At 41.3% G+C, this 15,823-nt stretch overlaps 1 protein-coding gene across 4 annotated transcripts in view; it reads left to right on the forward strand.

The window, feature by feature from the left end:
* Positions 1 to 1,898, forward strand: part of HELQ (helicase, POLQ like) — a 47,580-nt gene extending 45,682 nt beyond the window's left edge. For all 4 annotated transcript variants that reach the window (XM_025386012.1, XM_025386010.1, XM_025386013.1 and 1 more), the window contains one exon: positions 1,681 to 1,898. In XM_025386012.1, the coding sequence (XP_025241797.1) occupies positions 1,681 to 1,788 (108 nt within the window). In that variant the 3' untranslated portion in view covers positions 1,789 to 1,898. The remainder of the gene's footprint in view (positions 1 to 1,680) is intronic.
* Positions 1,899 to 15,823: the final 13,925 nt, after the last annotated feature.

Below are 15,823 nucleotides of genomic sequence, written 5' to 3' on the forward strand. Positions count from 1 at the left end.
ATAGATGAGAACTGCTTGTACCTCTGCATATGTTGGACAACACAGTCATTTGGAATGGTTTATGAGATCCCATTTCAAGAGTGTTCTCTTCTGTCAGAGTAGCAAAGTATTTTTCTTTAATGGATGACTTGGGGTGGGAGAGGAATGCAAGGAGGGTTTGTATCCTTTGTTGTCTTTTTTTTTTTTTTTAATTTCCTTTTGCCATACAAGATTATCCATTTTTTCCTTTTTTCCTCTTCCCCTCATGTCTGAGCTTCCAAAAGGCACCTCCCTTTTCACCCATTCTCTCCCCTAAAAGCATTGTCTTTTGAAGACTGCCTCCTAGAGTCCCACATGCATGTTAAATATCTTCCTATAAACAATGCTTTAATCAACCAACATTCTTTTTTCAGCATTTTTATATTTGGGTAGGCTTTTTCTCTCTGGAGGTGATTTTATTTCATTTTAGACCCTCTATTTCCCTCTTGTCTTGTGCTTTTTTTCTCAACCCCATCTAGATCTCTGCAAACACTTGGGTGGGAGCTCAAGAAACTGGTTTTGGCTGAGTGTAGTGGCTCATACTTACAATCCCAGCACTTTGGGAGGCCAAGGCAGGAGGATCATTTGAGCCTAAGAGTTTGAGAACAGCCTGGACACATAGGGAGATCCAGTCTCTACGAAAAAAGCCTTTAAAATTTTTTTTAATTAAAAAAAAAAAAAAGAGGCTGGGCACGGTGGTTCACACCTGTAATCCCAGCACTTTGGGAGGCCAAGGCAGGCAGATCATAAGGTCAAGCAATGGAGACCATCCTAGCCAACATGGGGAAACCCCATCTCTACTAAAAATACAAAAATTAGCTGGGCATGGTGATGCATGCCTGTAGTTTCAGCTACTCGGGAGGCTGAGGCAGGAGAATTGCTTGAACTCAGGAGGCGGAGGTTGCAGTGAGCTGAGATCGCACCACTGCACTCCAGCCTGGTGACAGAGTAAGACTCCGTCTTAAAAAAAAAAGTGGAGGGGCGGGATTTGTTCTTCCAGAAATTGGTGGGCTTTTTTAAACAACAAGTAATTTGAGGTTGTTGATACTCTCTGTGTTATAATAATACCGACACAAGGGTTTGTGTAGTTTACTTATTATTCTTATTGATCTATATAGCTTGTTATTTGGCAAAAATTCGTTGACATCTTTTATATGCCATGTTTGGAAATACTTTTTTTGCTCATTATGTTGCTTTTGAAATTAACAGTTTTAAGTTTAGGAACTTGAATAAAACTTTTATTTGAAATACTGGTAGCTTTTTAAAAGCATACTAAATTTTGAGGAATAATAAAGTGCATATATATAAAGGATAACATTTTCAGGAGCTAATTAAATTTTTGCAAAATTGTCTTAGATTTTATAGATTAAAAGTTAATTTTTAAGTGGCTGAGTCTTCAATAAAACAAATCTTTGGGAGAATTAAAGCTTTATTTTTGGTATACTAAAAGGCAGTGATCAGCTAAAATGGTTTTAACTAAATGCGTCCTCTTCATTGACTGTAATCGTTTATTCTTAAGTGGCCATTTTTCAATCTCATTATAGTTTTAATGTCTAGATTTCTGATGTGTAAGGATTCAGGTGTTCCATGGACAGTGGTAAAATTGTTGGCAATTCTCTAGCAATGCATATTTTGGCCTCACGTCTTAATTTTTTAATGTAGATGCTGTTGCATGAAAAAGCAGAGGCCCTGCAAGAAGAAGTAGAAGAGCTACTAAGATTACCTTCTGATTTCCCTGGTGCTGTGGCTTCTTCCACTGACAAAGCATGAAGCTATCTGATGAGCATTTTCACATATGAATTATTTATTGTACATGTGTTTTATTAAAAATAACTTATACTTTATAAATGAAAAAATACATTTTAAGTATGCATTAAGAACTATGAATAATTGAATATACCTCTTCTCACTAACAATTCATAATTTGGAATACTTATTTCTCTGCTGAACAGTCTATAGTGTCCACCACAAAATGAAATTCAATTTCATCAACATTATGCTCAACCTTTGTATCCCAATCTTTCATTATTCTCTTACCCATTTCTTTCATCAAATTGGACTATTTGAAATCCCCAGAATTTTCCTTAGGATTTCCAAACCCTCCATTTCCTAACTGCTTTTTGTTATTTCCAGTGCATGAAAATTATCTTTAAAATGTACTAATACTTCAAGGAGTAACTAAAAAATGCTAGAATTCTGTCTCCTCTATGAAATTATTCCAGGTTCATCCTCACCCCTACCCCACACCTAGGTGCTCTTTCCCTCCTATAAGCATCATAGACCCCGCATTTATGCCCAGGTCTTTTTGCTGCCACTACTTTATAATCTGGATGTCCAAGTCCTCCATGTGTGTATGCGACCAACACCCACACACTTAAGAAGTAGGAATCTCAGTGAAGAATGAATACTACCCACAATTAACAATTGGAAGCTTTTCTTTAAACACAATTTAAATATTGCCGCTCCCTTTTCACAATCATAGCTCAAATGTAGATGACACTAGTGCAAGAAAAAAGTGTTAACTAGCAATATTTATGAGTACTGAACTTGCTTGATTAACGATCAACCCACCTGTCTAAGAAACATCCTTTGGAAACTTTGCAAATAAATCCATAGTCTAAGTTATTTGTGCCTTAACATTTTAGGCCATTATAATCTAGTAGTCATTTACCTAGAGTACTAGGCAAATGCATAGAAAATATCTATGTGCCAGGAACTCTTGTAAGTGCTTTATATGAATTAACTAATTTAATTTTTATACAATAGTATCTGTAAGACAGCTACTATTATTATCCTCATTTTACAGATGAATAAACTGACACACAGAGAAACTAAAGTAACTTTCCCAAGGCCATGAACTCGTCAGTCACAGAGCAAGGATTCAGACCCATGCAGCCCCAGTGTAACATCCACACACTTAATCATTATACAATAATGTCTTGGTAAATTTGTCCATTTTATTCCTTCCTAAGTGTTCCTTATACCTGTCCTTGATTTTATCTTTAGTATTACATTCCATCATCCTTGCCCCACTCCCATCCCTGCATTTCCTTACACAAGTCAAAGTACGGCATCCTGATGTCCTAGCAGAATTCTGGGCTTCACCGCACATGTTCCATTTGTTGCAGTTAAAAAGATTTGTAAAACAGCAGCTGGCTAGCCTGCTGGCTGTTTGAACCAGCCTCTGAATTGCATTCACAATGGGCCATAGTCCAGTCTTAAGGATTTTTTTTTAAGTCTAGAAACCCCAGGTTTACTAGTTGGCCCAATTAAGTAAAGCTCTGTCTTTTTTTTTTTCTTGAGATGATGGGGTCTCGCTCTGTCACCTAGTTCAAGGCTTACTCCTGGGCTCAAGTGATTCTCCCACCTCAGCCTTCCAAGATGCTGGGACTACAGGTGCATGTCACTGCCCAGCTAATTTTTGTAGAGAAGGCATTTTGCCATGTTGCCCATGCTGGTCTCGAACTCCTGGGCTCAAGTGATCTGCCCGTCTTGGCCTCCCAAAGTGCTGGAATTATGGACATGAGCCACTGTGCCAGGCCAAAGCTCTAATTCTTGCTAACCAATTTGTGAAAGACTGATTTATAATCCAAGATTAATTTATTAATTTAAGATTAGAGGTGAGGGGGCGGGGAGAAGGGTACCTTTACAGTAACTTGAATACCTGTATCTGCAGTTTAGGACGATCTTCACACACACACACACACACACCCCCTCACTCTTCTATCAATGTTTCTCCAAGTCAATCTCAATGGAAGGTTGTATCAAGTGTAATGGTGGATGATTAGCCCTAAAAGATACTCAAATATAAAGAAACTGAAACAGTTTAGTTCTAGAGAAGCAGACAAGTGGGAAGGAACAAAGTAGGGAATAGAAATAGACCTAAGGCCGGGCGCGGTGGCTCAAGCCTGTAATCCCAGCACTTTGGGAGGCCGAGACGGGCGGATCACAAGGTCAGGAGATCGAGACCATCCTGGCTAACACGGTGAAACCCCGTCTCTACTAAAAAAAAATACAAAAACCTAGCCGGGCGAGGTGGCGGGCGTCTGTAGTCCCAGCTACTCGGGAGGCTGAGGCAGGAGAATGGCGTAAACCCGGGAGGCGGAGCTTGCAGTGAGCTGAGATCCGGCCACTGCACTCCAATCTGGGTGACAAAGCAAGACTCTGTCTCAACAAAAAAAAAAAAAAAAAAAAAAAAGAAATAGACCTAAATACGTTTAAGAATTTAATGTAATAGACTGGGTGCAGTGGCTGATGCCTGTAATCCCAGCAATTTGGGAGGCCGAGGTGGGAAGATTGCCTGAGTTCAGTAGTTTGAGACCAGCCTGGGCAACATGACAAAACCCCATCTCTACTAAAAATACAAAAAAATTAGCCGGGTATGGTGGCACATTCCTGTAGTCCCAGCTACTCAGGAGACTGAGGCATGAGAATCACTTGAACCCAGGAGGCAGAGGAGGCAGCGAGCCAAGATCGCACCACTGCACTCCAGCCTGGGTGACAGAACAAGACTCCATCTCAAAAAAAAAAGAATTTAATAAACATGGTTTTTCAGTTTTGAGTAATAGAAATGCAAGCATATGTAGCTTAAGCAAAAGGGACATTTAGTGGCCAGGCTCTCAAACAGTAGGCAGCAATAGAATTGGCCTTAGGGCAGCTAGAACCAGAGAATCCTAACACCATCCATACTCACCATCTCTTGTCGGGCAGCACCAGACTTGCTTCCTTATGGCTTCAAGATGAAAGCAAAAAGAGCTCTCTGCTGCCAACTCTAGTTAGAAGTCTCCAGGAAGGGTTCCCATTAGTCCTTTGTGGGTCCATTTCCCACCCCTGTGAGCAGGATATAGGGTTTAGGTTTGGGTTTTGGTTTTTCAGAAGACAGAGAAGTGGGGGTAAGCAGAGAAAACAGCTAGTACAGATGACACTTCAAGTCACAGTGGAAAAGATGGATAACTCAGTGAATAGAATTGAGACAAATGGCTACCATGCCATTTAGAAAAATATTAAGCTTAGCCTGGGCAACATGGCGAGACCCCGTCTCTACAAAAAATTAAAAAATTAGCTAGGCTTGGTGGCGCATATTTCTGGTCCCAGCTCCTTAGGAGGCTGAGGTGGGAGGATCGCTTGAGCCTGGGAGTATGAGGCTAGAGGGAGCTGCACTCCAACCTGGGCAACAGAGCAAGACCCTCTCTCTCCTTTCTCTCTTTCTACATACATATATTTAGCACTCTATAAAATATATTTTATATTATAAATAGCTGATTTCTACCTATTGGTTTAAACCAAATTAAACTTTAGGCAAATCAAAGATTCAAATGTGGAATTTTTGAAGGTGTCATCTATGCTGAAGCATCAAAGAACGTATCTGCAGTTCCTCCTTCTAAGGCTTCAAAACAGTAAAATGTCAGTAGTTCCAGTGTGGTGTCAGGTTTTATTTTGTTTTCTTTATAGATTCTTTTCAAGCTATGAGCCAGCTGGCCCATTTCTAAGATGCTTAACTTCAAGATCTTTCTAACATCCAAGTCTCTTCTGCTTTGCATTATACCTTTAAACAACTACCCAAAAGAGGCTTTTCTGTTGGAGCACACCCATGTTTTGGTGAAGTGTGAGCCTTTTCAAACCTAGCCACCCTCTCCTCCAATCTCCACACTGGTATTTTTTCAGAAAGCCCTCCCTGACCTCATGCTTTCATTTGTGAGAGCCTTTCCACACAAGCATCACTGCAGCTTTTGAACTCCATCTCACTGTGACAGGAAGTAACACCAAAAATATATAAGCATTGTTACACTTGGTTTTATTTAACAATTTCTAGTAATTTATAATCATGTTGATAAGTGTGCTTTTTTTTTTTTTTTTTTTTGAGACAGGAGCACAGAGTTTCCCCTCTTGTTGCCCAGGCTGGAGTACAATGGCACAATCTTGGCTCACCACAACCTCCACCTCCCAGGTTCAAGCCCTTCTTCTGCCTCAGCCTCCCGAGTAGCTGGGATTACAGGCATGCGCCACCACACCCGGCTAATTTTGTATTTTTAGTAGAGATGGGGTTTCTCCATGTTGGTCAGGCTGGTCTCAAACCCCCGACCTCAGGTGATCCATCTGCCTTGGCCTTTCAAAGTGCTGGAATTACAGGTGTGAGCCACCGCGCCTGGCCTTTTTTTTCTTTTTTTTTTTTTGAGATGGAGTCTCACTCTGTTGCCCAGGCTAGAGTGCAGTGGCGCAATCTCAGCTCGCTGCAACCTTCATCTCCCGGGTTCAAGCGATTCTCCTGCCTCAGCCTTCCCAGTCACTGGGACTACAGGCATGTGCCGCCACACCTGGCTAATTTTTGTATTTTTAGTAGAGACAGGGTTTCACCATGTTGTCTAGGCTAGTCTCGAACTCCTCACCTCAGGTTATCCGCTCACTTCAGCCTTCCAAAGTGCTGGGATTACAGGGGTGAGCCACTGCACCCAGCCAAAAGTGTAATATTTTCTTTTGTTATATTCAATGACAATAATAAGGGTGACAATAAACTACCATGTTTTGAAGGTTTGCCAAGTGCTGGCACTATGCTGAACACTTTCATGCTTTGTCTAGATGATTCCTTGCAGCCATTTTTCACCTCACGTTACCAGTGTGAAAGTGTGGCTTGCCAGGATCACCCCCATTATCAAGTGACAGAGCCTAGACCCATCCCTGATCACACTGATAATTCTATTTTTGATTGTGTTCATTTGCAGCACAAGCTACTCTACACGTGTTTGGAAAGGAGTGGATCAAGATGGCAGACTGAGCATATGTGTTTGCCTTTCGTCTTGCCTAAAATCCCATGAAATGATTTCAAATAGAGATTTGGGCCAGGCGTGGTGGCTCATGCCTGTAATCCCAGTACTTTGGGGGGCTGAGGTGGGTGGATCACTTGAGGTCAGGAGTTTGAGACCAGCCTGGCCCACACGGGGAAACCCTTTCTCTAATAAAAATACAAAAGTTAGCCAGGCGTGGTGGTGGACGCCTGTAATCCCAGCCACTTGGGTGTCTGAGGCAGGAGAATCACTTGAACCCTGGAAGCAGAGGTTGCAGTGAGCCAAGATCACACCATTGTACTCCAGCCTGGGCAACAGAGCGAAACTCTATCTCGAAATAATAAATAAATAAATAAAATAGAGATTTGAAAATAGCCTAAGTATATAACAGCACAGAAAAACAGTGAAGACTGGCACTAACACAGAGGATCATGATGATTAAAAAGCCAAATGGAGCATCCTAGGCCAGCAGGCTTTTCCTACTCCCTCACTGATGCAGAATACTACACACTAGTGGCATTTCCCACAAAGCTAAAACAGTATCCTACAGGATCCAGCAAGGAGTAAAAGATAGAAGATAACCTCCATACACCCACAAGAAAAGCTACTGGCTCAAACCCTCAGCATGTTACCACAGTCTGATAACAGAAAACGCAGAAAACAAGGATTCTCAGGTACTAAGTTGCTCAGAGAACCAAGAATGCCAAATGTTTGTGAGTAAGTCAACACCATAAAATAGAGACAGCAATTCAGCGAACAGAAGAATTACAATCGAAGGAGGCAATTAATAAGCAACAGATCAAGATTTCAGAAAACCATAATTAATATTTTAGGGTGGATGCTAGATAGAAGGCAAAGATCAAATTAACATATCAGAAATTAATATTTTGATCAAAATGAAAAACTCAATAGCTGGCTAGGCACAGTGACTCACGCCTATAATCCCAGCACTTTGGGAGGCAAAGGCAGGTAGATTGCTTGGGTCCAGGAATTCAAGGCCAGCCTGGCCAACATGGCGAAACCCCATCTCTACTAAAAATACACACACACAAACACACACAAAAATTAGCCAGGCATGATAGTGCATGCCCGTAGTCCTAGCTACTCAAGTTGCTGAGGCAGGAGAATTACTTAAACCCAGGAGGTGGAGGTTACAGTGAGCCTTGACTGCACCACTGTACTCCAGCCTGGAAGACAGAGTGAGACTCTGTGTTTAAAAAAAAAAAAAAAAAAAAAAAGGTGGATTAGATAGTAGGAATAGTCAGACCTGGAGAGCCAATTTGTGATTTCCAAGTTTGAGTTGAAGAATCTTTCTGAGCTGCATAACCATAGAACAAAAAAATTGCTAACTATGAAAGAAAACAATGAAAGGCATGGAGGAGAGATTCAGACATCTGTATGTCTAAAAAGCATACCAGAGGGAAAGAACAAACAAATACAAGATAAATTTCCCTGGAGCTGATGAAAAACAGATTGAAAGGGCCCCACCAGGTCCTGGCCAATACCTAGACACATGGCAATGAAAAATCAGAACACTCAGGATAAAGCCTCTAGAGAGAAAAAAATAAGAACAGATTACAGTCCAAAGGTATGAGAATTCTATTAATACCTATTTACTGCTGTGCTGAAAGACAATAAAGCCATATCCTCAGAGGTATAGAGAAAAGACCCTAGTAATCCATGCCCATCCTAGTGTAGAGACAAAATAAACATCTTGAGACATGCAAGAAATTACAGAATTAGACATTCTCTCTAAGACTTCAGGCTTTTTGTGAGAGAGAATTTAATTTATTTAAGCCATTTAAATTTGAGGCACACAGTTTATCCTTTTTTCAAAGGATGTAACCTATTAGAACCCTGTGCCTTATTCTTCATTGACTGTAGATGTCAACACAGCGAGAGCTATTTTAGCACAATTCAGAAAGATCAGATTCAAAGGAAAATATCTAATGTATGACTCCACCTTTCATACCTAACCTGGAATAGGAAGATGTCAGTCTCTTAGAAAGGTTCTGATGTTAGCTTTGTATCTGTGAAGCAGTCTTCACTCTCTAAATACAATGGAAAATGTCCAGGTTGAGGCAAGGTCAAGAGATAAATTAGTATTTCTCTTCTACTTTTAAAACATGTAGGTAGGTGTGAAGATTACAAGAAATGCAATATTGATAAGCAACAGTGATTTTTAATGTTCCTTTTGTGAAAATGTAGGATCTATCAGGATATTATATGATGGATTTACTCAAATGTTCTTGAAAGACATTAATACATATGAAAAAGGACAGTAGGTTAAAGCTGTATTGCACCAGACTAAATAAAATGAGTGGATAGTTTTCTGAGAGCCATACCCTCCAGACAGCTGGAACAATCACACCAAAATATTGGGCAGTTGTTTCTGCCACTGACTGCACACCAACAAGGGACTCTGCACTGCATAGTAGGGAGGTATGATCTGCCTTCCCCACTGAGTTGGTGGCTTTGAGTTCTCTGTTGTCCCTTATGATTATGTTTAGAATGTTCTAAAGCAAACTTGGAGGAGAAAACTGAGTATTATGAATTAGTGGGCTTCATTTCCTTCATTTTTCATTGTTAAAATAGTCCTTCAATCCTTGCCTTCAGAAGCTATGGAAGTGATATGTGACCACTGGAAGTACTTCTTGAAGACGTGATAAATGTCTTTCAAGATAACACAGGTATGCAATATATAAAAATTTTGCTATTCAGAATAAGTCTTACTCTGGAGGAAATAACTGGATTTTGCTTTAACTGAACCACATGTATTAGATGATCAAACTCCCTGCCAAAATGAGGTATCTGCACATCGATGGCAGCAGAAGTTTTCGTCTAAGGTTTGTGCTCAAAGAAACAAGTGACCTAGCAGCACAAGTTAATACACTGGTAGACTCTGGTGTTTAAAATTCAGTACATTGCCTAGGCACAGTGGCTCATGCCTGTAATCCCAACACTTTAGAAGGCCAAGGCTGGAGGATCGCTTGAAGCCAGGAGTTCAAGATCAGCCTGGGCAACATAGTGAGACTCCCCTTCTCCACAAAATATAAGAAAATTAGCTGGGTGTGCTGTTGCACACCTGTAGTCCCTGCTACTCATGAGGCTGAGGGAGGAGGATTGCTTGAGCCCAGGAGCTCGATGTTACAGTGGACTGTGATTGCACCACTGAACTCCAGCCTGGACAACAAAGTGAGACCCTGTCTCCAGAAATAAAATAAAATAGAAAGCTGTACATTTTTAATTTGAGTGTGTGTTTTGTTTCTTCTAAATATTTTAAATAACCTGTTTTTGCTGTTTTAGAATTTGAACTCAAATCTGTGAGATACCTGAGGTAGTAGGCAGTAGAATGGCCAACCATAGAAGTTCAATTCCTAATGACTGGAACGTATAAACATGTTTTGTTACATGGCAAGAGGAAATTAGAATTGTGGATGGAATTAAGTTTGCTAGTCAGCTGACCTTGAGATGAAGAGATTGACCTGAATCATCTGGGTGGGCCTAATGTAATCACAAAGGTTCTTGTAAGTGAAAGCAGGAGACAGGCAAGTTAGTCAGAGTGATCTGACCTGAGGAAGACGCAGCCAGCCGTTGCTAGCTTTGAAGATGGAAAAGGCCTCAAGCCAAGGAATGCAGGTGGCCTCCAGCAGCTGGAAAAGGCAAGGAAGCAGTTTCTCCTCTAGAGTTTCCAAGAAGGACACAGCCCTCCTGATCCCTGTTGTTAGCCTAGAAAGACCTTTTTCAGACTTTTGACCTCCAGAACTGTAAGGTAAATAAAGCCGTGTTGTTTTAAGCCACTACATTTTTTACATTTGTTACAGCAGTAATAGAAAACCAATATACCTGAAAGTAACTACTCAGCATCCTGGGGTTCTGTGGAACACAAATGGAAAACCACTATTCTGGAAGGTTCCTTCTGGATCTTAGCACATGAGTAATCTAAGTTAAATACCCATGACAGGTTTATTTTATATTCCTGAAAACTATATAGAAGTTAACTGTGGCCAGGCGTGGTGGCTCACGCCTGTAATCCCAGCACTTTGGGAGGCTGAAGCAGGCAGATCACAAGGTCAGGAGTTCGAGATCAGCCTGAGCAACATAGTGAAACGCCATCTCTACTAAAAAATACAAAAAATTAGCGTGGTGGCGGGCACCTGTAATCCCAGTGACTAGGGAGGCTGAGGCAGGAGAATAGCTTGAACCCCAGAGGCAGAGGTTGCAATGACCCGAGATCATGCCACTGCACTCCAGCCTGGGCAACAGAGCAAGACTCCATCTCAAAAAAAGAAAAAAAACAAACAAACATTACTGTGATGGATACCTCACATTTTTATTGATTGCACTTTTCTCTAGTGAAAATATTTTATTTATGGTATTAGTATTATTTATTTATAGTATTATAACAGTTTAAGTAAAATGTAAAAGTCCTATCCTTAGTTGATTAAAACAGAACAACAAAGATCCAATTAACACAGATAACCGGAAGTCTGAATCGCTAACTGCAGAGGAGTTTTTATGAGCCATTTAGTTAGTCTATAACATTTTCCCAAACCTTTCTTCTCTTTTTAAAATGGGCAGAAAGTATACTATCATAAGAAAGAGATATGCATAAAGTTATGAAAATGTAGGCTAACAGCAATGAGAGTGTAAAGAACTAGCTATTATAATGCCAAATGCTAAACGTTTTTCCTTTGTGGTAAAATATAATATTAGTGTATGATCACACATAAAATTGGAAAAAAATCCATAGGCAATAGACTACCTACTCCATACAAAGTGCGACAACACTAGTTTGATTTTTCATAACTTTGTAAGCATTTTGAGAGTTGTAATAAAAGTTTATAGTCCATCCTAGAAATGATGAAGGAATTCAACGTCATTTTACTGAAATTTGTCAAAGCTATTGAAAGCTCATTGAAAATATTTAAGTGTATTTTACTGAATAGTTTCAATATACTGGCCTGATACTGGTAGAAGGCAGGAGGTGGAATACTTAGTCCTTATTTCTTTTAGGAGTAGCGAAATTTTGTTACCCATGGTAACAAAATGAGATATTGAGTATGCAAGATAAATATTGTAGGCACCAGAGTGAGCAAAGTGGTAGGTAGAGTCTGGGAAGGACCTGTGGTAGACGGGGACCATGAACTAGATGCTAAAAGGACGGGAGAATTGGGGATGTCAGAGAGAAGGCATTTGGGGGAGCAAGAGCACAGGTACTCTTCCAGCTGAGGTGTACAAAGAAGAGGCTGTGAGCTGCACCATCTGTATGCTGGAGCTCTTAAGGCAGTAACGAGAAACGAAATGGGCAGCAGCATGCGGTTTGTGCTGAGCCAGCACTACTTTCTCATCTGGTCTCCCTTGTGATCAATGGAAAGCATGTGTGAAACGCCTGACAGAGGTGCGCGCATGCCACCACAATATGGGCAGAGCCATCTGGAGGTCAAGTTCATAATAACCTTCGTCTCGTTAGCTCCATGGTCTGTCTGTCTAAACTAATCCGTGCTCCCTACGACAAAAAGAAAATGTATCTGACCTTTGTCAAAACAAAGTCAGACACTAGTAAAGTGCTAAAATAGACATTATTCTGTCATAACCACTGCAATAGGGAAGAGATCCAGTGTGAACTGAGCTTACTTTGATTGTGCAGAGGTGACTGGGTGTCTTAAAGGGAGAATGAGGAAGTAGCTTGAGCAGGGACTGGGTTTGTTCATTGGTGCTTATGTGGAAGAAAAGCAGATTTCCCCTCACATCTTTGTGACAGGAGATAGTGCTGCTGCTAGTTAGAGCGCAGTGGTCACCCTGCTGGGAGATCTGGTAAGGAAAGCAGAGTTATTTCCCTGAATTTTTGCATTTCAAAGAGATGGCCGGCAGGCGCAGTGGCTCATGCCCAGTAATCCCAGCACTTTGGGAGTTCTGGGCGACCAGATCACTGGAGGTCAGGAGTTTGAGATCAGCCTGGCCAACATGGTAAAACCCCGTCTCTACTGAAAATACAAAAATTAGCCCGATATGATGGTGGGAGCCTGTAATCCCAGCTACTCAGGAGTCTGAGGCAGGAGAATCATTTCAACCATCTCAAAAAGAAAAAAAAAACAAGATGGCCCTCAGGTTCTTGAGGAGGCAGTTCTGGATGGTGGAAGATCAACATCACAAAGACGGAGAGAAAGCATCTACACCTGCAAATCTAAAGGTACTGCTCAAAGGCAGGCAGGTGAAGGGGCCTATCTGCCTATTACTAGGTTTGGGCTGGAACAAACAGTAATTCTCCAGCAGCCTTGAGCATTCCCAGGCAGGCACTTTAAGGGGAGTGAGGGGTCATCCTAGGGGTTCAGCCTTAACTGTTAGAGACTATGTTACCGGTGGTTCAAGTCTTTTAGTGGGGAAGAGAGAGTGTGAATGAAATCATTTGTTCTGAGAGTCTGTAGTTTTTATAGGCCAAAGTTGAGGCCTCATCAAAAAGAGGGCTCAGAGGAGTCTTTCTGAAGTTTGAGCCAGGCGTGGTAGCTCACGTCTATAATCCCAGCACATTGGGAGGGTGAGGTGGGAGGACCACTTGAGCTCAGAAGATTCAGACTGCAGTGAGATATGATCATGCCATTGCACTCCAGCCTGGGCAACAGACTGAGGCCCTGTATCTATTTTTAAAACAAAGTAATAAATAAAGTTTGGTCAAGAAGAGAGTTTTTGTCACCCTCCAATATTTGTTCAAAATGCTCCACTTAGCTCGTTTTTAAAAATACCATCACTAAGCTTGACATTTGGTTGTTATAAAACCTGGGTCTTGGTCTTTAACTTAATTTTAGTTCTTGGGTTTTTTCTCAGTATGATCACAGGGTAGTAGAAAGAGGGTTTTTACATAAGTTATTTCAGCCCTTTGCATAGCTCTTAAGTTCGTCTTTCAAGACTCCTGCTGCAGGAGGAAGCCTTTAGAAACTGGAATGACCTTGAAAAGCTTCTTCCATCCATCGGTTAGACCTGAGCAGGTGCAATTCAAAATGACCTCAAGGGGAGAGTTGAGCTTTTATAGGCAACAGGCTGCACTTTAGTTGTCCCAGCCTGTGCAGACATACTAAATCAAAATTAACTGTTAATGATGGTGGTGTCGGTACCACTCTGCTGGGGAAACTAAAAGGCAGAGAAACGAGGCTCTAACAGCTGTCAGTAATTGGGTCACTGCCTTCCCCTGAGACCCGGCTGCCTACATTTTTGCCAGCACCTACTATCATTAATGGCCCTGCTGCCAAAAAAACTTGCCTTTGCCAAGATGTTGGGCTGGATGAACACGTGTTCTTTCAGGAGAAGCCGAAAGTCCTTGAGAGAAGCACAAAAGTAGGACACGAGTCCACGCACAGAAAAATGTGCAAATGGTCTGATGCATGGTCTGATGCCTCACTGAATAGTACCATGGGCAGAACACACTAACGGTGGCTGCATCCGCACTTCTGTTACTGTGGACAGAGTGAACGGCAGGTGCAGGCTGGCTTCCCTACAAGTTTCATGTGTCCTTTTTTGTTGGCTTTTCCTGAAAAATCAGCAGACACTGTCAAAACTTCTTCATTATCAATTCAGCAATGAGAAAAAGTATTTCCCATTATTTATTCCAAATGCACAATTGGCACGTTACTGGTTCATAATGGCGAATGGTTTCATCCATAAATAATGATCAATCAAGTTCCTGTGTCTGACACAGACCACTAAGCAGACTGAGATCAGAGAAACCCACTCAAGAGTTCGCTTTTCCTTAGTGAACGTCAATGATCTGTTGAATGAGAAACTTGAGTCCCACCTTTGGTAACAGATGTCCTAGCTGGTCTCTGCTAGAATTGCAGATAAATTGTTCCACAGGTAATTCAAGTGGCTTGGAAGGAAATTAGTTCCAGTCCTTATCCCTGGGAACACTTGCCACATCTATATTGTGAATTAAGAAGGTTCAGAGTGTTATTGGGGTGTTTTATTTAAGCACTTCAGTTTGATGTTACTTAACAAACCAATGTAAGTTAGTAGTTACATGTAGGTGACTGTGGAGGGCGGTGGAGGTCTCTGAGATTAAAAGCTCTTCTTGCTTTTCAGGCAGTACCATCAAGGTGGCAATTCAAGGAAAGCCGGAAGTGAACTGCTGGGCTTCCTGTCTGGGGGTGGGCAGTGTTTCCTGCATGGTGGAGTACTCCAAAAGGGGCAATGGTGGAGCTACATCACCACTGACCACAGAAAAAGAAATGGGATGGCTGTTTATTTGTTCTCAGAACAATTCCCTGCTGTTTTCTTCTCTGAATTGTAGGGCCCAGAGGCCTGGACATTTCCATTTCCCAGTCTTCCTTGTTGACCTGGTGCCCAGTTAGGTTTAGTCTGTGAGAGCCCACTTGGAGCTCCAGAGCTGGTATTGTGAAAGATGTCAGAGTCAAAATGGAGTCACGGATGTTAAGAAAACCCTGACAACAGAGCCCGGGAAGGCCATGAAGAGGGGGCTTTCATGCTTGTATGCCTGATCATGAAAAAGACTCTACAACTAAACACAACTTTGCATATAAAATACTTCTGCAAGGACTTCTGCCCAGCAACTGCCAGTCCAACCTTGGACTGGTGCCACCATTATTATTGATCTTCATAGCCAAGGATAATTATTTCACAACAATTACATAATCCTCATTTTTTCCTTTAAAAACCTTTGTCTTCCTTTACCTCCCTAAATATGCACATAGTTTACTATGGTATGTGCATTCCTATTGCAATGTTCTATTCCCAAATAAACATCTTTTCTTTAGAGAGCCTCTCTCTGTTATTTAAGTTGACAATATAAAGATTATTTTAAGCTGAAGACATCTGAGATTCAACAGATACAAAAAGGAGCCCTCTCAGAGCTTCCTTTCTCTGATAAAAAGCAGAAACTTCTAAATGAGGGTGCCATAAATTTCCTCTTTGGAGCAGATTTCCTCCCATGAGAGAGACCAAGAGTTAGCCTACAATAAATCCCCCCTCCAGTGTGGTTTCATGGCCAGGAAGAAGACAGAAAGACTACTAAC

The sequence above is a fragment of the Theropithecus gelada genome, chromosome 5 (assembly GCF_003255815.1).
Source record: "Theropithecus gelada isolate Dixy chromosome 5, Tgel_1.0, whole genome shotgun sequence".
NCBI lineage: Eukaryota > Metazoa > Chordata > Mammalia > Primates > Cercopithecidae > Theropithecus > Theropithecus gelada.